Source organism: Thalassophryne amazonica, chromosome 5 (genome assembly GCF_902500255.1).
Source record: "Thalassophryne amazonica chromosome 5, fThaAma1.1, whole genome shotgun sequence".
NCBI classification, from domain to species: domain Eukaryota; kingdom Metazoa; phylum Chordata; class Actinopteri; order Batrachoidiformes; family Batrachoididae; genus Thalassophryne; species Thalassophryne amazonica.
In genome coordinates this window covers 124,402,225-124,426,522 of record NC_047107.1, presented here as the reverse complement: position 1 = coordinate 124,426,522, position 24,298 = coordinate 124,402,225, and the positions used below count along the sequence as shown (strand labels likewise).

The window sequence follows — 24,298 nt, the reverse complement described above, 5'->3', positions numbered from 1 at the left end:
CTGTCAGCCCTTCCCTCCCTCCTCTGCTCCCTCAGTGTCTGGGCTGTTGCCAGTAATAATGTTGAGGCCGGCCTAGACTGCAGTGATTGGGGCCATTGATTGTGCTGATTTGATTTATTGATCAGTCCCCCCCCCCCTCTCAAATGTGGCGTCTGAGATGCGGGGCTAATCCCAGCCAGGTCTGGACAATCTTGTGCCTCACGGAGAACGGGAGGCGATAAGAAATGTATGAAAGGAAACCACACTTATCTTTATCGCACACCAGTCCCTCCTCTGCATCGCCGCAGCTCTTCATATATGTGGATGTTAGCACATGTGCCGTCCTGCACTTGCCTGTGTGCCCACCTGCTCTTTTTTGTGAGACCTTGCGTGCAAACATTTTTTTTTTTTTTTTTGGGGTCTGTGCGTGTATGCAGTGGGGGTTGTGAGGTAGTACAGTCACCAGGCAGAACAGAGTGGATCTATAAATTGATGGAATTCAAAGCCTCCAGCATCGATTACCATTATAACAAACAGCAGCACACAGAATGTCTGATTATTTTTAGACAAAGATTCTGTGCTCTCAGCAGCAATTCTGCTGATGCTGTCACACTTTCAGACGTCTGCCTATGATTGCAATTAAATTGGATACAAAAAGAAAAATAATACCCCATCTGCATTTTCCCCCCTCTCTGCCGTCCTCCGTCCTCATCCCCCCACCCCCTTTAATTTGTTCTGTCCAAGTCCGGTGCACACAATAGTGATTTTGACTCAGTCTACCTCATTGCAGTACCTTTGCTAGTTTTTCTCACTTGTCAACATTTTCCACTGTGGGTTGTCTTTGTGAAAGGCCAGAAAATAGCTTACCACTACAGATGTAATCAAGATGAGCTCGGCTTAATGAATCAATGTCAAATCTGTTCCGGCACAATACATTAGTGCGGCCCACATTGTACCTAAAACACATGCTCGCATACATTGTTAGAATCTCTGTTTCTTTGGGGCAAATGGAACCAGTTTTGTGAGATTTGATAAGTAAGGTTTTTACGCTGTAGTTAACTTTTCCTTTGCTTTAGAAGTAAAGCAGGGCTTATTTTTTAGTGAAACGTGGCAATCTTTACAGGTTTCTTGGTGCTGTCTTACAAAGTTTGTTGCTTCATTTCCACCAGCAGAACTAAAAGAATTGTCACCAAGTCTGCTAAATTCATCACAGCATCAATCGGCGAGCATCATCATGTTTTCTTCAACAGCTAAAAGAATCACTGTAGATGTGTCAGACAGTACAGAGCGATAATCTTTTCTCACATAAAAGTGTCTCTCATATCAATAACTAGTAATTGGTTGTTACTTAAGTATGCACATTCATTAAATCCATCTCATGACTTGATTTAATACGATGGCTGGGGCTAACTGCTGGCACATTACAGCTGGCTTTTTGGTCTAATGTTAAAAATCATGTTACTTAAGGGCCCTATCTTCCACCTGAGGCAGTGCAAGTGTGATTGATTGTTTCCATCCAACACTGTTGTTATTTTTAGGACTAGCACTCACACATGAGCGTGTTGGTCTTACCCTACCATCACATTAGCTACAAGCGACACAGGCAAAGCGATGACCTGCCACTCATTCTCAATCAGAGTGGGCCTTTTGCAGTGAGAAGAGACAACGGTTGCTATGCCGCCAGCTAGATGGGGCCAAAATAGATGATAAGTCTGCTTTATGTAAATGCCGAGCAACACGACGTGGCAACTGCCAATCGAAGTAAAAAGGTGGCAGTGTGATTTCAGCTGGCTGCTTGCACACACCAAATAAATCAAGATGGTGGAAAATGCGCTGAAACAGCTGCATTTCTCTATACATCTGTTTAGCATTTTTTCTTATATTTTGTAAACGTTAGTGAGAAATAAACACTTTTAAATCTAACAACACTGTTTTTTAAACAGATAACACCTCTGAAGTGATTTACAAAACATCTGACAAAGATTTTAGCATGCTAACTAGCGCCACAGGAAGATCACTGTGAAAGATGTTGGATTGAAACAAAGCAAGCGAACTTTGGTTAAGTTTACGCACTCGAGCATGGAGGAAAACTCACAGTGACCGTGCCAGGTTTTCCCGTCCTGTATAACAACAACACGCACTGCTTGTCACCCTCATTTGGAGCTAATCTGACTGTAGGGTTCAGATGGGGCGAAGTGATGATCTGTTGTGGTTGCACAACAGATCAGCAAAAACCTGGTCTGAAGGCAACTGCAGTTCATTTATGGTGTTTAATATTCAGATAGTTCGTACACAGTAAAATCACCAGTGTAAAACTAGCACTGACAGTGTTAAATTAACACTGGCAGTGTACATATGGTCCTTATTAGTTATTATTACTGTTATTGTTGTTGTCGCTGCTATTATTATTATTATTATTATTAATATATAAATAAAAAAGTTACAATTTGTAATACATTTGACTCTTTTACGACAACAAACGCTGAGCCATTATTATACAGAAAACAAATGCACACAAATGTGCTGAGATGTGAACAGCTTAATGCTAACTTTAACATTGAAAATGCCATAGACATGCCAACGCATTAGTATCGGTCCCGTTTTTAAGTTACGTATAAAATACATCTATCAACTGTTTCAGAAGACCATAACAGGTCGGTTTAACATAAAAAAGGTAAATATTACTCACAGACATATGCTCTTTAGGGTTTTAGCGGGGGAAAAAATTAAGATAAAGCGAAATAAAACAAAGAACCAAGGAAGCAGCAGATCGAAGCCACTGCTTCATTGATTCAAGGTTCAGAGCGAAGCTGCGCTGCAGAAATGGTTGATTACAGACCCGCTGCAGGGTGTGTAATCACTGTAGAGAAATGATCATTTTCAACCCTAGTCTTGAACCAGAAACCTTCTGTTTTCGAAGCAGTCACACTACCCTCTTGCTTTTCTAATGTCTTGATATTTGGGGAATTGGTGGCCGAAAGGTTAGAGAAGTGTCCTCATAACCGGCGGATCATTGGTTCAGTCTCCTAGCCAGTTAGCCACGATCACCTTGGGCAAGGTTCTTAATCCTCAGGTAGATCCTGGTTTGTAATTAAGTCCTGTCAGGTGTTTTTACTTCATGTTCAAAAGTCCAACTATTTTTTTTTTAATAACTTTATAACTTTTCATTTCACAAGAAACAACAAGCAAAAATCAATCAATCAATCAATTTTTTTATATAGCGCCAAATCACAACAAACAGTTGCCCCAAGGCGCTTTATATTGTAAGGCAAGGCCATACAATAATTATGTAAAACCCCAACGGTCAAAACGACCCCCTGTGAGCAAGCACTTGGCTACAGTGGGAAGGAAAAACTCCCTTTTAACAGGAAGAAACCTCCAGCAGAACCAGGCTCAGGGAGGGGCAGTCTTCTGCTGGGACTGGTTGGGGCTAAGGGAGAGAACCAGGAAAAAGACATGCTGTGGAGGGGAGCAGAGATCGATCACTAATGATTAAATGCAGAGTGGTGCATACAGAGCAAAAAGAGAAAGAAACAGTGCATCATGGGAACCCCCCAGCAGTCTACGTCTATAGCAGCATAACTAAGGGATGATTCAGGGTCACCTGATCCAGCCCTAACTATAAGCTTTAGCAAAAAGGAAAGTTTTAAGCCTAATCTTAAAAGTAGAGAGGGTGTCTGTCTCCCTGATCTGAATTGGGAGCTGGTTCCACAGGAGAGGAGCCTGAAAGCTGAAGGCTCTGCCTCCCATTCTACTCTTACAAACCCTAGGAACTACAAGTAAGCCTGCAGTCTGAGAGCGAAGCGCTCTATTGGGGTGATATGGTACTACGAGGTCCCTAAGATAAGATGGGACCTGATTATTCAAAACCTTATAAGTAAGAAGAAGAATTTTAAATTCTATTGTAGAATTAACAGGAAGCCAATGAAGAGAGGCCAATATGGGTGAGATATGCTCTCTCCTTCTAGTCCCTGTCAGTACTCTAGCTGCAGCATTTTGAATTAACTGAAGGCTTTTTAGGGAACTTTTAGGACAACCTGATAATAATGAATTACAATAGTCCAGCCTAGAGGAAATAAATGCATGAATTAGTTTTTCAGCATCACTCTGAGACAAGACCTTTCTGATTTTAGAGATATTGCAAAAAAGCAGTCCTACATATTTGTTTAATATGCGCTTTGAATGACATATCCTGATCAAAAATGACTCCAAGATTTCTCACAGTATTACTAGAGGTCAGGGTAATGCCATCCAGAGTAAGGATCTGGTTAGACACCATGTTTCTAAGATTTGTGGGGCCAAGTACAATAACTTCAGTTTTATCTGAGTTTAAAAGCAGGAAATTAGAGGTCATCCATGTCTTTATGTCTGTAAGACAATCCTGCAGTTTAGCTAATTGGTGTGTGTCCTCTGGCTTCATGGATAGTTAAAGCTGGGTATCATCTGCGTAACAATGAAAATTTAAGCAATACCGTCTAATAATACTGCCTAAGGGAAGCATGTATAAAGTGAATAAAATTGGTCCTAGCACAGAACCTTGTGGAACTCCATAATTAACTTTAGTCTGTGAAGAAGATTCCCCATTTACATGAACAAATTGTAATCTATTAGACAAATATGATTCAAACCACCGCAGCGCAGTGCCTTTAATACCTATGGCATGCTCTAATCTCTGTAATAAAATTTTATGGTCAACAGTATCAAAAGCAGCACTGAGGTCTAACAGAACAAGCACAGAGATGAGTCCACTGTCCGAGGCCATAAGAAGATCATTTGTAACCTTCACTAATGCTGTTTCTGTACTATGATGAATTCTAAAACCTGACTGAAACTCTTCAAATAGACCATTCCTCTGCAGATGATCAGTTAGCTGTTTTACAACTACCCTTTCAAGAATTTTTGAGAGAAAAGGAAGGTTGGAGATTGGCCTATAATTAGCTAAGATAGCTGGGTCAAGTGATGGCTTTTTAAGTAATGGTTTAATTACTGCCACCTTAAAAGCCTGTGGTACATAGCCAACTAACAAAGATAGATTGATCATATTTAAGATCGAAGCATTAAATAATGGTAGGGCTTCCTTGAGCAGCCTGGTAGGAATGGGGTCTAATAAACATGTTGATGGTTTGGATGAAGTAACTAATGAAAATAACTCAGACAGAACAATCTGAGAGAAAGAGTCTAACCAAATACCGGCATCACTGAAAGCAGCCAAAGATAACGATACGTCTTTGGGATGGTTATGAGTAATTTTTTCTCTAATAGTTAAAATTTTGTTAGCAAAGAAAGTCATGAAGTCATTACTAGTTAAAGTTAATGGAATACTCAGCTCAATAGAGCTCTGACTCTTTGTCAGCCTGGCTACAGTGCTGAAAAGAAACCTGGGGTTCTTATTTTCTTCAATTAGTGATGAGTAGAAAGATGTCCTAGCTTTACGAAGGGCTTTTTTATAGAGCAACAGACTCTTTTTCCAGGCTAAGTGAAGATCTTCTAAATTAGTGAGACGCCATTTCCTCTCCAACTTACGGGTTATCTGCTTTAAGCTACGAGTTTGTGAGTTATACCACGGAGTCAGACACTTCAGACAAAAATGAACAACACATTCAGCAACCACCCCCTGTTGAAACCCTCCCACCCCAGCAAAAAAAAAAGAAGAAAGAAATTTAAATAAATGAGTAAAATAAATAAGGATAAAAATAAATAAAATAAACAATAAGAAATAAGTAAGCAAATTAAACAACGGGGAAAAAAGGGCGAGACCTGCTCCATCATGTCTGTGTCACATCTTGTATTCTAACAAAAAGGAGGTATCAATTTGGTATATGTTTTTATATAGTCAAAAAAGGGAGACCAAACCACCCAGAATTTCTCAGGGCAATTAGTTCTGCAATATTTCAATTTTTCTCAAGTCCAACTATTTTATGATTAAAATGATTCCTCAGGGCAGAAAATTAGCCCTCCGGTTATGAGATGAATAATTTCAGCTTTATTTAATTGTGCATTTGCAGATTTGTTGCAGACGCCAGCTTCCATTTCTCACCTAGTCAACTCTTGAGCCCAAGTCATGTAGTACAAATGGCTGCAGGTCCACAACAATTAAGCTTTTGCTTCTGTTTTTTTTTTTAGTTGGCTTGGTTTTTAGTAGAACTGGACTGATTCCACGGCACAATCTGTGTTTCCTGCCCCTCCAGTCTCAATGACAGCTGCACCATTCCCAGGAGAAACTCATCAATTATGACTGGATGTTTGACTGGCAGAAGCTTATTGACATGAGCTCTGTATTGACCGGACTACCACACACACAAAAATTTGTCCCAGCCACCCTTTTTAAAACTTGTCAGATAATTGGGGAGAAATTCTCTCTTTGCAATGACTTTACCATGTTGGTAAACCTTAAAAAACAAAAACCATTGACTGAATATATAGTGGACAATCTGTTGTGTGGGCCGCTGAAGAGGAGGTACTGCTGGCCCACCATCACCAGAGGGCGCCCTGCCTGGAGTGCGGGCTCCAGGCACCAGAGGGCGCCGCCGCCTCACGGGAGCAGCCTTGGTGACAGCTGTCACCCATCACCTGAGACAGCTGACGGCAATCATCAGTGGGGTATATCAGCAGGACGGCATCTCCACCTCATTGCCGAGATATCGTTTCTACCAGAGAGGTAACATATCAAAGCCTACTGAGTACACAGTTTTGACTGAGCTAGTTATTGGTTTACTGTTCCAACGAGAGGTGGAGGTACCTTTCCTGCCGTTCGGAGTTCTGGGTGCAAACGCGCCCCCATCTAACTGTTCTTTTTCCCTCGCCAGCAGTACCAGGTCCGACACGCGGAGGCAGTGGCCACCTGGGAGTTCGGGACTTGGCGGCTCCAGTATTCCCGGGGTCCTGTGGCGGAGGAAGCCGTGTGGTTCCGGTCTTACCTTGGAGAGGCGTCTCCTATCTTCGAGCCTGCCCACACGACACCTTTGTGTATTGACTTTTGTCCATTTCTGTAATTGGTTGTATTCGTTGTGCACATTCACAACAGTAAAGCGTTGTTATTTTGACTTACTCCATTGTCCGTTCATTTGCGCCCCCTGTTGTGGGTCCGTGTTCCTACACTTTCCCAACACAATCCTCCCCATAGGTTCAAATAGAGCAATTCCATATGTTGCCATCTTGGCAGTGCCTGTCCATTCCATAAATGGCTGTAGCACCATCAGTGTAACTAATGTCACAAAGCTACTAATACCTGCTAATTGGCGCTAATGGTGCTAATGTACAAATTAAGTAATACTAAAATTTTACTCAACAGAAATACTGGAGCACAGACTTGTGTTTGCACAATTAACCGCGCAACAAGCCATACTTTCGCAGGTATTTGTGGCATAATGCCCATAATGGACTATCACGGCCACTGCTGATGGGTAGCTGCCTCAATCCATGATACACTAGCTGCCACTCAAAGCAACCACACCCCTAATTATTCATAATATTATGTCTTAAATTAGCTTAAAGATGAGATATTCCTTTATTAGGTTCGAATGAGGAAAGTTGTGGCAATACAATTTTGCAAACGTATGGCAAAGTAAAGTGTGCAAATAGAAGGCAACTGCAAATACCATGGTATTGACAAATTAATTCACCCCCACCTCCCCTATCTGTACATTTGTCATGTACAAGGAAACTAGTGATAGAGACTAATGTTGTTTTTGTACCAGGATGTAAAGATGTTTATTCCTGTTGTAAATGTGGTGATTTTAACATGAGGTTCTATGGGAATTGACTTGCTTTTGCAGCTAGCCTCAAGTGGCCATTCAAGGAACTGCAAGATTTGGCACTTTTGTGTTGGCTTCATTTTTCTGCACTGGAGATTGCTGCTTGAAAGAAACTTGTGTTTAGAAGGAGATGGAGTTGGGGTTGCAGAAATTCATGTATGATAAAGTGCAGAGTAATGAAGGAAAAGATAAGTGAATTTTATCAGGTATCCTGCCTCGAGGACGAAACAGATCACATCTGATTAGAGAGTAGACGAAAAGTAATTTTTGGTATCTCGTGTCTCGAGAGAGAAAGAGAGAATGCTGCAAAACACTACTTTGTGGAGTTTCTTCCTTCATCAATCTGAAAAAGACAACTAAAGTAGCAAACGGTCTGTTCTGCTTCACTTCTTTGCAGAAAGACAGACAGTTGGTTTCATTTGATGGGCTGTTGCCCTGGCTCCCTTCCCTCTTAATGGTCCTGAAACTGTGGGGGCGCTATGAAAATAACCACGCCATAATGATAGCACTGTTTGTCTTGCATACAGCATTAGTATTCCCCATTCTCATCAGTTGAGCTGCAGTACGTGAGCCCAGTTCTACGCTTAGACCGCCGACACACTGGGAGACTCAGAATCACGACTCTTATATCTTAAGTACTCAAAAAAAAAAAAATCCACTTAAAGTCATTTCTAGAGGAATTTTCGCTTGGCAAGATTAGCCGGTCTGGGACCATTTGAATCTAGCAGAGGTTGGCCGGCTTCTGAAAAGCTACCCTCTAATCTGCAGGAAGGCTCATCCCAGAAGAGGTGGAAGGGCTAAAAGGAATTTGAAGTCCCATCACCTTATCGTGCACTCTTGTGGTCTTTTTCAGTGATGGCACAATTTGCCAGGAATGACATATTCCGCACAAATGGTCCGTGTTCGCTGTTTTAAACATTTGGATGGTTTCCAAGTGTAAATGAGTCAAACAGTGGCTCTAACAGATGTTGAAAATATATTGTCTGTCTTTGCTACATATAATAAAAATAGAAGGGAGCTCAGAGAGGGAGCACTCAGAGACTTGAATGTTTGTACTCAGACCTGGCTTCTATCTGAGATAGAAAACAATCCACCTTAAAGTAGAGAAGCTTGAATCTTCGACTGGACTGGGTTGCTTGACGCGAGGACGTTTCGCTTCAAATCGCAGAAGCTTCCTCAGCTAAATTTTAGCTGAGGAAGCTTCTGCGATTTGAGATTTGAGCGATTTGAGCGAAACGTCCTCGCGTCAAGCAACCCAGTCCAGTCGAAGATTCAAGCTTCTCTACTATGGAAACCACCTGGACAACTGAGAGCCTACACAGAAAAAGCCACCTTAAATCTGATTTGCACCTTTCATATTCAGAAAAAAAAAACCTATCTGGCTCAAGCCAGATTCAGCCCAAATCCTGCTTAAGCCACTTTTGCTATCTCCCAATGAGCTATGTGCTGATAGTCTCACAAAGCTTATGGAATACAGGGTAAAGGAAAAGCTAATATTCTTGCCCCATACCATCATAAAGGAAAACAGTATTTTACATTAACACATCAAGATCAAATCAAGATCAAAGATTAACCATAAGGATCAAAGATGAGTGTTCAGGGATTAATTTAAAGTAGACTGCAGAGATTTTGCTTCACTGTCCTTCTTGTTTTATTGGGTGTAGCAAAGAAAAACAATATAATTGCAACTAGCGTGTTGCCCGTGGGGATCCATGGGCTCTAGATTGGGTACTGGTTATAAAATAGGTATCTGACATGGTAATAAATTATGCAAAGTTTCTGCAGGAAATTAAAATGAGAAGGTTTTGTGAATTATTGTGTTTATTATATACCTTCCTGGTAGTCAGGTGGATATGGAGCATTTAGCTGATGTCATGTTTTACAACTGACAAGGTTGAGATATTTCCTTTGTTCAGAGCTTGTCTGATTACCAGGGACTGATTAATCATGATGTCAGCATCCATAGGGCAGCGCACTCTCGTTTGAACCTCTGCGTGATATCATGGGATTTGACCACTTCCGGGGACAGTCTGCTGTTGCGCAACATAAACACAGCATCACTTCACATGGAAAAATGGTGTGCTGTTTTGTTTTCGGCTGAAATCACCAAAGCAGTCACAAAAAGTGCAGGGGTTTTTTCATTTCCCAGTGAAGAAGGGAAGACAAGGTAAATGGGAGCGGTCATGTCAGTAAGTTTTAGCCGACACACCTTGACAGAGTAGCTGTGTTCACTCGCTTGCACAAACACCACAACATGTTTTCGCTCCGAGTCATAAACAAACCTGAACAGACAAACATGTCCACCACATCGTCACTTTTTCTTTGCATTTTCACTCTGTTTGGTTGCTGATCAGGCTGGTTCAAATCCCAGCTTGACCGAGCTTTAAGACTAGAAGATCCGTGGTTCAAATCCTAGCCAGACCAGAAAATAACAAAGGGCTCTTGTGCAAGGTCCTTAATCCCCTCGTTGCTCGCAGTGCATAGTGAGTGCCTTATATGGCAGCACCCTCACATCGGGACCAGAGGATCCTTTGTTTGATTTCCGATCAGACAGGAAATCACTAAGGTCCTTTGAGCAATCACCAAGTTGTTGCTGGTATCATTTGAGTACCTTGTATGATAGCATGCAAGGCAATGTAAGGCATTATTGTAAAGTACTTTGAGCGTCTGATGCAGATGGAAAAACGCTATATAAATGCAGTCCATCTACCATTTACTTTGTTTCCTGTGTAAAACCTAAAAACTCAGAGAAAGTGCCGTGTTGCTGATGGGGACATATGAGGACAGTCCCCGGATGTAGGATTACTGCATCATATTTGTCATATTTTAACCCTTTAGCACCCACCCTCAAACGAGACTGCGGTGTCCAACTGTTTAGTGTTGTTACCTAATATCCCTAATTTCTCCAAAAATATTAGCACTATCAACTTTCCCTTTTCGCAGTGTTCATCCTTGACCCAAAATACATAAGCATACCAAACGGCAAATGTCAGCTCTCCCCAGTTTCTCCATGATGGAAGTTTTACACACACACAGAGGCCACTTCGCTTTTTAATATACAGATGTCAGATCCATGCACTCGCTCTTCCACATCCAGATCCACGCACTCACACTCCCAATGTCCAGATCCATGCACTCGCGCTCCCAATGTCCAGATCCACGCACTCGCGCTCCCAATGTCCAGATCCACGCACTCACACTCCCACGTCCAGATCCACACACTCACACTCCCAATGTCCAGATCCACGCACTCACGCTCCCACGTCCAGATCCACGCACTCACACTCCCAACATCCAGATTCACGCACTCACACTCCCAACATCCAGATCCACGCACTCACGCTCCCACGTCCAGATCCACGCACTCACACTCCCACGTCCAGATCCACACACTCACACTCCCAATGTCCAGATCCACGCACTCACACTCCCAACATCCAGATCCACGCACTCACGCTCCCAATGTCCAGATCCACGCACTCACACTCCCACGTCCAGATCCACACACTCACACTCCCAATGTCCAGATCCACGCACTCACGCTCCCACGTCCAGATCCACGCACTCACACTCCCAACATCCAGATTCACGCACTCACACTCCCAACATCCAGATCCACGCACTCACGCTCCCACGTCCAGATCCACGCACTCGCACTCCCGCATCCAGATCCACGCACTCGCGCTCCCGCATCCAGATCCACGCACTCGCGCTCCCGCATCCAGATGCACATGCACACACTCCCACAATCTCACTTCCAGATACATCTGTTTCATCTTGAGCTGGTTTGAGTTTGCATGCAGGAGTCGGATTTGAAAAGCAAGTCTGAACATTATCTGGCTAAAAAGCAATGCGGATTGAATCAAGCTTGAGCCAGTGTTCTGTCAAGATGATCTGCCCCATCGAGATGAACTCCCTGTAGTGTAAATCGACAGTTATGTGTGTTGAGATGAGCTCCCCGTCGCTCCCCGTAGCTTATTTTGACGGGCAAATAAGGACAACGTGTACACGCAAAACTTTACTTTCTTTACATTTTAAAACTGAAAAGACTCTTATTGCTGTATTTTTATGTAAGGCAAAATCGGTGGGGGAGCACAACTCCACCGGTGTTTTCTGTCGAGATGAGCTCCCCATGATCTAATGACAATATTATTCTTTAAAGACAGCGTGTACATGCAAATCTTTACTTTATAATATTGAAAAGGTGTTAAAGTCCCAGGTAGGAAGAGATGCGCATGCGCAGTTGCGCTGCAAAGAGAGGCAGCTAAACTCGATGAGGGGAGGTGTTAAAGTCCAGGGAGTGAGAACTGCACATGCGCAGTTGCACTTCTCTCGACGGGCAGCTCATCTCGTCGGCACACCGGTTTTCCAACCCTAGTCTGAAGTAGGGTTCAGACTAGGGTTGGCAAACTAGTCTGAACCCTAGTCTGAACTAGGGAGTTGGGTTGGAGTCCAGGACTCCAAGATGGAGTCCTGGTTTTATTTCCCGGTTGCGCAATCTGTCTGTGTCCTTGAACAAGACACCTCATCTGCATTTTCTCAATCCATCCGGCTGTAAAAGGGTACCGGCGTTGTGTGGGGACGTAACCTGCTGTCCTGTCCAGGGAGAGATGTGGACTCTCATCTGGTCCACAGTACGGAATCAGAGTGCAAACAACAGCACCAATGGCCTTCCAGTCCTGCATATGATGGACGTTTTCTTGGACTCCTCTCGAGGTTCCAGGTGCATCCTCTCCCAGAGAATCATTTTGTCCATTTTAAAATTAAATGTGTCACTTTGAGAGCAAAATAAAGATGCTGCGAGGACGACAAAGATCTTTGTGCTCTTGCAAAGCATTTTGTGCTTAAGTAGTAATTTATTCATAAACACATTGATTGTATAGCTATATATCATATACAGCAAAACAAAGTCACAACCAGATGGACAGGATGGAGTTTATTTCAGTTCACAGAGATTTAAAACATGAAATTGAGTAGAGAATATGCTTGTGCCATCACAGAAATGAAATAAAGTCTGTACAACTTTAGAGAAGAAAACACTTAAGCTTTAGGGAAAACAAGTGGTTGAAGTAACGACACATTTAGACAAATATTGGACTTGATTATAAATTCGAGGAACCGGTGTCACAGACCAAATGGTCCGCCCCTAAAAATCGGTCCGCCTTTTGCATCTGCGCATGCGTCATTTCATACCACAGCAGTCTCATTTCGGACCACAGTCTCTTCACCCAAAGCATTGAAATGGATTAATGGGATTATTAACCATCAGATGATAAAGTTAAAACCTCTTAAATCATTCTAAAGTCAGTTTTAAGCAGAAACGAGGCCATTCAGGGGGGGACCATTCGGTTGGCGGCGCTGGTGCTTGAGTATTTCTATTTCCTGCTACTTTATACGGTGCGTCTGGAAAGTATTCACAGCGCTTCACACTTTTTCCACATTTCGTTATGTTACAGCCTTAGTCCAAAATGGAATAAATTAATTCTACTCACAACATCCCATAATGACACCATGAAAAAAAAGTATTTTTAATTTTTTGCGCATTTATTAAAAATAAAACCTAATAAATCACGTGTACGTAAGTATTCACACCCTTTGCTCAATACTTTGTTGATGCACGTTTGGCAGCAATTACAGCCTCAAGTCTTCTTGACTATGATGCCAGAAGCTTGGTGCACCTATCTTTGGACAGTTTGGTCCATTCCTCTTTGCAGCACCTCTCAAGCTCCCTCAGGTTGGATAGGGAGCGTCGCCCCAGTCTGAAGTCAGGAGCACTCTGGAGCAGGTTTTTATCCAGGATGTCTCTGTACATTGCTGCATTCATCTTTCCCTCAATCCTGACTAGTCTCCCAGTTCCTGCTGCTGAAAAATATCCCCACAGCATGATGCTGCCACCACCATGCTTCACTGTAGGGATGGTGCCTGGTTTTCTCCAAACATGACGCCTGGCATTCACACCAAAGAGTTCAATCTTTGTCTCATGAGACCAGAGAATTTTGTTTCTCGTGGTCTGAAAGTCCTTCAGGTCCCTTTTGTCAAACTCCAGGCGGTCTGCCATGTGCCATTTACTAAGGAGTGGCTTCCGTCTGGCCACTCTACCATACAGGCCTGATTGGTGGATTTCTGCAGAGATGGTTGTCCTTCTGGAAGGTTCTCCTCTCTCCACAGAGGAATGCTGGAGCTCTAACAGTCACCATCGGGTTCTTGGTCACCTCCCTGACTAAGGCCCTTCTCCCCTGATTGCTCAGTTTAGACAGGTGCCCAGCTCTAGGAAGAGTCCTGGTGGATCAGAACTTCTTCCATTTACAGATGATGGAGGCCACTGTGCTCATAGGGACCTTCAAAGCAGCAGAAATGTTTCGGTACCCTTCCCCAGATTTGTGTCTCGAGACTTTCCTTTCTCAGAGGTCTACAGACAATTCCTTTGACTTCATGCTTGGTTTGTACACTGACTGTCCTCTGTGGGACCTTATATGTGGACAGGTGTGTGTCTTTCCAAACCAAGTCTAATCAACTGAATTCACCCCAGGTGGACTCCATGAAAACTGTAGAAACATCTCAAGGATGATCGGTGGAAACAGGAGGCAATTTTGAGCTTCATGGCAAAGGCTGTGAATACTTATGTACATGTGATTTCTTAGTTTTTTATTTACTTTACCAGAATATTTTCCAGATGCACTGTACTTTTAGTCCAGTACGTCTCTGGGAAGCTGATGAAGGAGTCCTACTTATCTTTGTTGGTAGGTGGGACCCCAGAGGCAGCTGACAGGTACCGGCAGGCCAAGCGTGCCACAGCCCGTGCGGTCACAGAGGCAAAAACTTGGGTCTAGGAGGAGTTCGGGGAGGCTATGGAAGAGGACTATCGGTCGGCCTCGAAGAGATTCTGGCAAACCGTCCGTTGCCTCAGGAGGCGGAAGCAGCTCTCCACCGGCACTGTTTACGGTGCGGGTGGGGAGCTGTTGAGTCTGACTGGGGATGTTGTTGGGCAGTGGAAGGAGTACTTCGAGGATCTCCTCAATCCCATCGTCACGTCTTCCGAAGAGGAGTCAGAGACTGGGGACCCAGAGGCGGACTCATCCATTACCCAGGCAGAAGTCATCGAGGTGGTTGGAAAGCTCCTCGGTGGCAAGGCTCCTGGGGTTGATGAAATCCGTCCTGAGTACCTTAAGTCTCTGGATGTTGTGGGACTGTCTTGGCTGACACGCCTCTGCAACATCGTGTGGCGATCGGGGACAGTGCCTCTGGATTGGCAGACCGGGGTGGTGGTCCCTCTGTTTAAGAAGGGGGACCGGAGGGTGTGTTCCAACTATAGGGGGATCACACTCCTCAGCCTCCCCGGTAAGGTCTATTCCAGAGTACTGGAGAGGAGAATTCGACCACATCCTGGTCACAGCACACTGGACCAGCTCTACACGCTCCATCGGGTGCTCGAGGGTTCATGGGAGTTCGCCCAACCAGTCCACATGTGTTTTGTGGATCTGGAGAAGGCATTCAACCGTGTCCCTCTGGGCACCCTGTGGGGAGTGCTCTGGGAGTACGGGGTCCGGGGTCCTTTGCTAAGGGCTATCCGGTCCCTGTACGACCGCAGCAGGAGCTTGATTCGCATTGCCGGTAGTAAGTCAAACCTGTTTCCAGTGCACGTTGGCCTCCGCCAGGGCTGCCCTTTGTCACCGGTTCTGTTCATTATTTTTATGGACAGAATTTCTAGGCGCAGCCAGGGTGTAGAGGGGGTCTGGTTTGGGAACCACAGAATCTCGTCTCTGCTGTTTGCGGACGATGTGGTTCTGTTGGCTTTGTCAAATCAGGACCTTCAGCGTGCACTGGGGCAGTTTGCAGCCGAGTGTGAAGCGTCCGGGATGAAAATCAGCACCTCCAAATCCGAGGCCATGGTTCTCGACCGGAAAAAGGTGCTTTGCCCTCTTCAGGTCGGTGGAGTATCCTTGCCTCAAGTGGAGGAGTTTAAGTATCTCGGGGTCTTATTCACGAGTGAGAGACGGATGGAGCGTGAGATTGATAGACGGATCAGTGCAGCGTCTGCAGTGATGCGGTCGCTGTATCGGACTGTCGTGATAAAGAGAGAGCTGAGTAGGGGGGCAAAGCTCTCGATTTACCGATCGATCTACGCTCCGATCCTCAGCTATGGTCATGAGATTTGGCTCATGACCGAAAGAACGAGGTCGCGGGTACAAGCGGCCGAGATGAGTTTCCTCCGCAGGGTGGCTGGGCGCTCCCTTAGAGATAGGGTGAGGAGCTCCTTCACTCGGGAGGAGCTCGGAGTCGAGCCGCTGCTCCACGTCGAAAGGAGTCAGTTGAGGTGGCTCGGGCATCTTTTCCGGATGCCCCCTGGACGCCTCGCTGGAGAGGTGTTCCGGGCACGTCCCATTGGGAGGAGGCCCCGGGGAAGACCCAGGACACGCTGGAAGGATTACATCTCTCGGCTGGCTTGGGAACGCCTTGGGGTTCCCCCGGAGGAGCTGGGGGAGGTGTGTGTGGATCGGGAGGTCTGGGCGGCTTTGCTTGAGCTGCTGCCCCCGTGACCCGACTCCGGATAAAGCAGAAGAAAATGGATGGATGGATGGACATCTCTGGGAGTAGACATTTCTCAAAAGCTGAGTGCATGAGGGAAGCTGGTGAGGGAAGCCATCAAGACACTCATACAGCAGTTGCTCAGTTTTTGAGAACTGTTTATATCTCTTTATGATTGTTGGAAATGAAATACATCCAAAACATGCAATCTGAGTTCATTATTTCTCTAAACTTTATTCATCCATTTTTACAGCAGGATTTCAACACATGGTTAATACAGAACAAGCGTTCTAAAAACGTGAGCTGTGCCTGCTCCAAAGCTATTTTTAAAGAAGCAGGATTGAGATCCAATGGATGTTCTGTTTACACTGAGGTTGGCTTACAAATGAAACATGTTCAATATTTTCCAGCTCAGCTTCATGTGATCTTTTTATTTACTTTCCTGGACTGTGTGCTGTTCGATTGTGTGCTCCTTAATATTCATCATTAATACAGTGCCGAACATGTGACAGTTAAATGCTGTCTATATTAAATTGTTATTTGCAAGTTCTGAAAGGTTACATGATTTCAGTTGAGATAAAATTGTTGCTCTGTCTAGGGTAGAGAAGCTTGAATCTTCAACTGTACTGGGTTGCTTGACGCGAGGACATTTTGCTTCAAATCGCAGAAGCTTCCTCATCTAAAATTCTTGCTCTGGTAGTCTGACTTCTGTCTTGACTCTTGTAGAGAAGAATAAACAGAAGTCACAAAAGCTGGAGTTTTAAACCTAACCAGAACCCTCCTACCGAGAGGCAGACTGCTATAGGCTAGTGACTAAACAATAGCTCTAATTAGCACCTATTGTGCTCTAGTTAGCACCCTCCTAATGACAGGGCAGCTGTCCCTCCTATTGATGGAACGGACGACTCTCCTGATGACGTGAATGATTCATTACCACGAACAAAAGACTGAAACTGCTTTGACCTGAGTACCCCATTGTAAACAGGGGACAAAGCGTGTCTCAGACCCCCTCCCCGGTTAAGGCTGGGTTTCAACTGTTTCACATAGAATGCCTCCTTGACCCCTCTCTCAAACCATTTCTTCTCTCTGGCTAAGATTTTAACTTCCTTGTCCTCAAACGTGTGGTTAGTGTCTTTAAGGTGGAGATGAACTGCAGACTGAGGTCCACTGGCGCCCTCTCTGCGGTGCTGGTATAGTCTTTTGTGTAAAGGTTGCTTAGTCTCACCTATGTAGTGTTTGTTACAGTTTTCCTGACATCTGATAGAATACACTACATTGCTCTGTTTATAACTAGGGATCCTGTCCTGAGGGTGAACTAATTTCTGTCTCAAGGTGTTAACCGGTTTAAACTGGGATTTTGTGCTGTCTGAAGATCCTCTGTAGTTTTTCCCCTACTCCTGCTAAATAAGGGAGAGACACTCCTCTTCTTCTTCTCTCTGTCTCCTGTCTGTCTGGTCTCTTTGTTCTCTGGGACTTCTGCACTTTGTCCAGGGACCATCGTGGGTACCTACATACTGTGATGGCTTTCCGGACACGTTGTTGTTCTTTAGCCCTTCCCTCTGCAGTTGTGGGCACCTGTAGGGCTCTGTGTTGAAGAGTCCTGATCACCCCCAGCTTGTGCTCAAGGGGGTGGTTTGAGCCAAAGAGCAGATATTGATCAGTGTGAGTGGGTTTTCTGTAAACCCCTGTCTGGAGCTGCCTGTTCTCTCCAATCATAACATCACAGTCCAAGAAGGCTAAATGGTTGTTTCTGGCATCCTCACATGTGAACTTGATATTGGAGTCCACCGAGTTGATGTGTTCTGTAAAGTCCTCAGCCTCCTGTTGCTTGATTTTAATCCATGTGTCATCGACATATCTGAACCAGTGACTGGGAGGGATGCCCGTGAAAGACGTCAAAGCTGTCTTCTCCACTCGCTCCATGTACAGATTGGCCACAATGGGGGATACCTGTAGACCCCATCGCACAACCATGGATCTGCCTGTAGTAATTCTCCCTAAACAGGAAATACGTGGTGTTAAGACAGATCTCCAAGAGTTGGCAGATGTGGTCTGGTGTGAGTTTGGTCCTTTCAAGTAGAGACACATCCTACAGCAGTCTCTGCCTCACAGCTGAGACGGCCTCAGTGGTGGGAATGCAGGTGAATAATGATTTGACAACAAATGACACCATAGTTTCATCTGCTTCCAGCTGCAGGTCCTTGATCTTGTTCACAAAATCTTGTGTGTTCTTCATATGCTGGTCTGAGTTACCCACTAGAGGAGCCAAAATCCACTTGAGGTGCTTGGCCAAATTGTACGTGATGGAATCTGTGCTACATACATAATCTGTCTAGGTTTTAAAAAAACCTCACCCACATCCAGCTACATTAGTTTGTGTTTTCACTTGCATGCATCAACCAGGAGATTAATAATGCCAAATAAATTTGTCTATAAGTCAAGTGCGTTGTTCAAAGAGACTTTGGGCCCTATCTTGCAGTACTTACAAAGCAGTGCATAACACAATACAAGTGTCATTGCTACTTTTCAGCCGACACAGGGCCTAAAAGCATGTATGTGTTAATATGAGGTTTTTTATTTCTCAGTGTAATATTCAGATGCACCTTACACAGGTACACATGGAGATGCATATTACTGCATCAAAAGTCAACAAAACTTTCATAAAATGAAGTAAAAGTGAAAACTAATGGAGACGTACAGAACTACACCTGACTAGTTCATGTTCACTTCAGGGAGCTTTGGTGGCTACTCGTGTAAAATGTTCCACTCGCTCACTTTAAAGCTTTGTGCGGAGGTCTGTTTTCTTGCCAAAAAAACCTTTTTGGTCTTGTGTCCATGTAGTTTTTTTTTTTTTTTTTTTTTCTTTTCGCTAGGTGTCAATAAGTTTTTTCCATTTCTCAAAATGATAATGGGCCATATGTGGGCCACATGGAGTCACCTCTGGGGGGACAAACCCTTGCTCCATCGAACGTCTTTTTTTTTCAAAGCGGACTGCTCTCATGCTGCCAGTACGAGCGCTCATAACAGAGGTAAAAACTCACTTGTGGTAACAGATTGGACAGACACCTGGCTCTTTCTGAAGGTATTGCCGTACATTATAAGCTATTATAAGTTAGCTGTGTATGTTGTCATGAAAAACAAATCACATGCAGACTTTTTTCCCATCTGAAAACAGTGTGATGAACAATTTGTGGGTGTTCTCTCAGCATTTTTCTGGCAGAATAAACTCTTTATGGACACGGGGCCTTATTGACTACAGCGTTATAGCCCATGTGCTATAGGCTGTCAAGATAGGGCCCTGGGCATATTGTAATCACAGTTGTGGAATTAGAATAACTTGGAATCTTTGCTCAGACTCTACATTCAGTCCTTCTTCCTCCAATCTGACTTGTCAGTCCAGGGACTTGAACCAGTAGCCCTTCAATTAATGTCCTGCTTGTCTGCCACCATCCCGTGAGGCTGCTGCTGTTGGAGCTCCAACCCTTCATTTTCCCTCATTTCTTTCCTTAGCAATGATTTATTAAATTGCCTTTAAGTAAGACTGCAGATTAATTAAAACGCAGTCAATTTAATTTCCCGACATCATATATAAATTCACAGTGATAATTGAATCCCCTTACTGGACCTTTTATGTGGCGTCCCAGCAAACTTACAAGCACAGATCCTCATCAGTTAGCAACGCCGGCAGTCAAAAGGAGAGGAAAGGTGAACGATCAGTCGTCTGTTTCAGACCCTCTCAGCACAGCAGAGTTTGAATCTGTTTTTCTTTTTTCTGTTTGCTGAAAGAGCCGGGAATTGGATGACTGATCAATACTATTGGATTTGTGGATGGCATGTGGTGCAGCCGAGTCCAGCGTGAACGCACGGTTCTGATGAAGGCCCGCTATGGAGACGGACAGCTTTGAATAGTGGATCCGACATGTTGCCAGGGTGGAGCTCTCATTCTGATAACGCAGACATGTAAACAACCAGCACACACACACACACACACATGCATGCACACAAATGGAATAGTGATCCGCGCTGTTGTTATAGCAAAATGGTAATTTGGCCAAAGCTATGGAGACAGCTGTCATGTATTGAAAATTCGTGTGGGATCAATATACCGATGGGTGGAGGCGATGGGAGAGAGATTGAAAAGCAGCTGAAAATGGATTTGACCTGCAGTAATTGCCACGGCGAGTGAGATATTTGTGTTTTTGAACCAGGTCTTGACCAGGCTTAAAAATCAGCCTTGCAGGAGGAAGCCATATGTGTTTGTAAGGGTGTTTGTCAGGTTATTGGGTCTCTGCACGTGACTCCCCCCCCCAAGCTTTCTCTCTCTCTGCACTCACTCACGGTCGCTCCATAGCCTTTGCAAGCATATTGATTATTTCAAATACTGATTATCTAAAAGGCCTTCTGCTACAGTAGGCATTGGATTTATTTTGGCTTAATTATTTATGGGCCAGGGCTAGCAGTAAGTATTACTGCTATGAGATCATGAAGGATTACGCTGTTAATATTCAGCAGTGTATTTTTATTTATGTATACTTCAAGCTTTACTGGATGAGTTTTGGCCCGCTCCCTAAAGTGCCGTCGTCTCACTCTTTACGTCTCTGTGCCTCTCTTTTGTCTCTTTTGTGTTTGTAGAAGGAGCTAAACTCTGTAGCGTCTGAGCTGGCGGGGCGACAAGAGGAGAGCGAGCATTCCCACAAGCACCTGATCGAGCTGAGCAGGGAGTTCAAGAGAAATGTCCCCGAGGTGAGTCGTACACCCCAAACCCCACTCCCACTGTTGCATCTTCAATTTATTAAGTATGCTGGCTCTCTGTCATTTGTGCATTATGCACTATGCACTTTATGCACTATTTATTTTTATGTATAACCTGCATTAATGAGTGCAAATTAAGGTCAAATCATAATTACACTTAAAAAACAAATTTTTAAAGTTGCATGTTTAGATCATAAAGTTGCACTAAAATGAACACAATGTATGCACTTTTTTCAATTCTGTTTTGATGGTGTTTATTTTGTGACTGTGCATCATTTTGGTGGAATTATTTAAAGCTACACTGTGCAGGATTTAGGAGTGTTTATTCAGCAGAAATGGAATAAAGCATTCGTAACCAGCGGTTCTTTAGTGTATAATTACCTGCAACAATAAACCAGTGTGTTTTAATGAGCTGAGAATGAGCCCTTCATATCTACATGGGAGCGGGCCCCCCTCATTGAGGAAGCCATGTTGCACCGCAGTGTTGATAGAGTAGCCCAAAAGGGACACACTTACTCTGCCTTTGCATTTTATCAGGTTGGCACAGGAATTGCTCCCCCGGAACACTTCTGGTTGCTAGTACAGGCTAGAAAACCTCATTTTTGTGCAGTGGACAATCAAACATATTGTTTATCACAAGAGAAGGCAAGGGAACATGAATCCCCATTACCAAAAAAGTGAAAATGAGAAGGGAAACAAAATCGTATCAGCAACAGTGAAATCCAATCTGCAACATCACCACTAGATGACACTAAATTCTACACACAGTAGCTTTAAATGTGTTACATAAATAAATTAGGCTTTGGTTTTATCTTGTGTTCATACTGGAAACGTACTGTTTATCACTATAATGTATATCAAATGTATGTTTAGAAGTGGTAACGAGAGAACTTGGCTCGTATTTGGGTGAGGGGTAGGGATCAGGGGTAGGGTTAGAGGTAGGGGCAGGGTTAGAGGTAGGTTTAGGGGTAGGGTTAGGTTGGGGTTGGGTTAGAGGTAGGGTTAGGGTTAGAGGTAGGGGTACGGATAGAGGTAGGGTTAGGGGTAGGTTTAAGGTTAGGGGCAGGGTTAGAGGTATGGTTAGGGGTTGGGTTAGGGTTAGAGATAGGGTTACAGGTAGGCGTAGGGTTAGAGGTAGGGGTAGGTTAGGGTTAGGGTTATGGGTCGGGGTAGGGGTAGGCGCAGGTTTAAGGTTAGGGTTAGGGTTAGAGGTAGGGTTAGGGTTAGGGGATGGGTTAGGGTTAGAGGTAGGGTTAGGGTTAGAAGTGGGGTTAAGCTAAAATATAAACTATCAAAGGTGAAAGTTCCTGGCAATGCAAGTGATACTGCTCATCTTAGACTTCCTAATACCCCCGTCACACATAGCCGGAATCATGCAGAGTGGCGTCAGATTGACGAATCGGCACACATCCCAAAAGTGTCAGATTTCAGTTCCAAAACGTTCTGACAGCCATCTGTGGAGGTCCACACAGTTGGTCAAAATCAGCCGGCGACCCCGAGTGTGATGCACATGTTCAAAACCCTCCGGACGCCATTGAGATGGGACACCTATCTGATGGCGGTCCATGTGCAATCTGAGGACCATCTGACCGCAATTTACATATTCTGATGGTGGAAAAACAGGATGAGAAAAGATTTGAGCACATACGAGGGAACCTCGAGATGGAACTGGCATGGCAGAGCCTGCCAGTATAACCTGCACATGCCGCGTATAATAATGTCACTCCCTGGAACGCAAAGGAACTGTTGAAATGTATGTGCCAGGCTTCATTATGATAATAATTATGAATTATTGTCATGTACAGTGAATGTGAACAGCAGCTATCAAACCGAAAGCACCGTGCACTACTGTGCGCATGCCCCACAAATATGAACAGGCAGTTATATCCAAAATAGACCTTACAGTACAGATATTTGTCCATTCCTTCCCATGGGCGACGTAAATAATGTGAACTGTTGTCTCTATCATAACTGTATATAACACGGGCTGTTGCGCCTCTCCGTGGTGCGCAGTATAGTGTCATTGCATGCGTCAGGCTTGGAGCTGAACGGATCTCATGCCGTAATAAATGATCACCTTCTAACTCTGTAGGTGACATGACATGGAACTGTTGTGCCAGGCAGTTACAGCATTAATAAGCATGAATCTCACCTCCAACAGTGATCCGGGAGTATTTCACAGCGCGGATATGGACGTGGAGCCGGACCGCAGCCTGTGGTTAAAATCCCCTCACCCAAAATAAAAAATCCATCCCATCGCAGTGTCCAGAGTTGTGTTGTGCTGCTGAAGTGAGCAAAAAAGAAAAAAGAAATTAAAGTTTGCTTGAAAGATTCCATCTGACTCAGGGGACAGCATGGCACACTGCCAGCAAATTTTCAGTGACTGTCCCGTGGCATGCATGCCGGGCTTAGTCGCTCATGCAGCGTTATGCATATATACACACAGACACACAGCTGAGCGATAACTGTAACTCTGCGCAATTGTGCGCACGTGTGTGTGAGGAACACAGCGCTCCCTCCCACTTCTGTCCCGTGTTTGCCATCCATACGTTTGGACATTGGTCAGTCTGCAGCGCCTTTTAAGGCCGTCTGACGGTACTATGTCATCTACCTGTTGTCTACATGCGCTTTGGATGCCATTGTGCAGGTGTAACAAGGTAATCTGGATGCGTTCTGACACAGCTGACCACGCCTCTTTTCCTCCCGAGTGCATTGGATTATAATATTTGCCGCGCATTCTTGCTATGTGTGACGTGGGCTTAAGTAACCACTCATTTGACACAAATTCATTCTAGTGGTACTCAAGGATCATCAGAAGGTGCCAAATATCGACGACATCTAGTCATCACCTTAGGTCACTAGTTTGTGTCCAAGAAAGGAAGCACCAGGATCCTAAAGAGTTGTGTGTTCATTCTCCTGCAAAGATATCAGCATCACCGGACACCTCTGTCCAGCAACGTCATGAGCTTTTCTTAGGCATCTCTTGGTCTCAAAGGACTAGGATCCAGAGACATGATTGTCACTGCTGATAACTTAATATTGCTACAAGTTCGACACTTTCACTACATACAGATACACTTCCGATGGCTGAGTCCAGGAAGCCAAAGAAAAACTGGATCTTAATCAGAGTATCAGTCGATTCCGTAAAGATCACAGTATTGTCTGCGAAGTCAAGGTCGGTCAACTTTTCCTCACCAACAAAAGCACATAAGTCACTGCATTCCACAACCTGACCCAACACCCAGTCCATTCAAGCATTGAACAGTGTTGGAGCCAGAACGCTGAGG

General features: G+C 44.3%; 1 protein-coding gene across 4 annotated transcripts in view; it reads left to right on the top strand.

Annotated features, from left to right (window-relative positions):
* LOC117511263 (homeobox protein cut-like 2) overlaps positions 1-24,298 on the top strand; it is a 220,377-nt gene that overhangs the window by 75,872 nt on the left and 120,207 nt on the right. For 2 of the 4 annotated variants that reach the window (XM_034171269.1, XM_034171268.1), the window contains exon 2: positions 20,892-21,002. In XM_034171269.1, coding sequence (XP_034027160.1) covers positions 20,892-21,002 — 111 coding nt within the window. Of the gene's footprint in view, positions 1-19,788; positions 20,220-20,891; positions 21,003-24,298 lie in introns of those variants that run through there. The other 2 variants (XM_034171270.1, XM_034171271.1) reach the window with 2 other exon arrangements.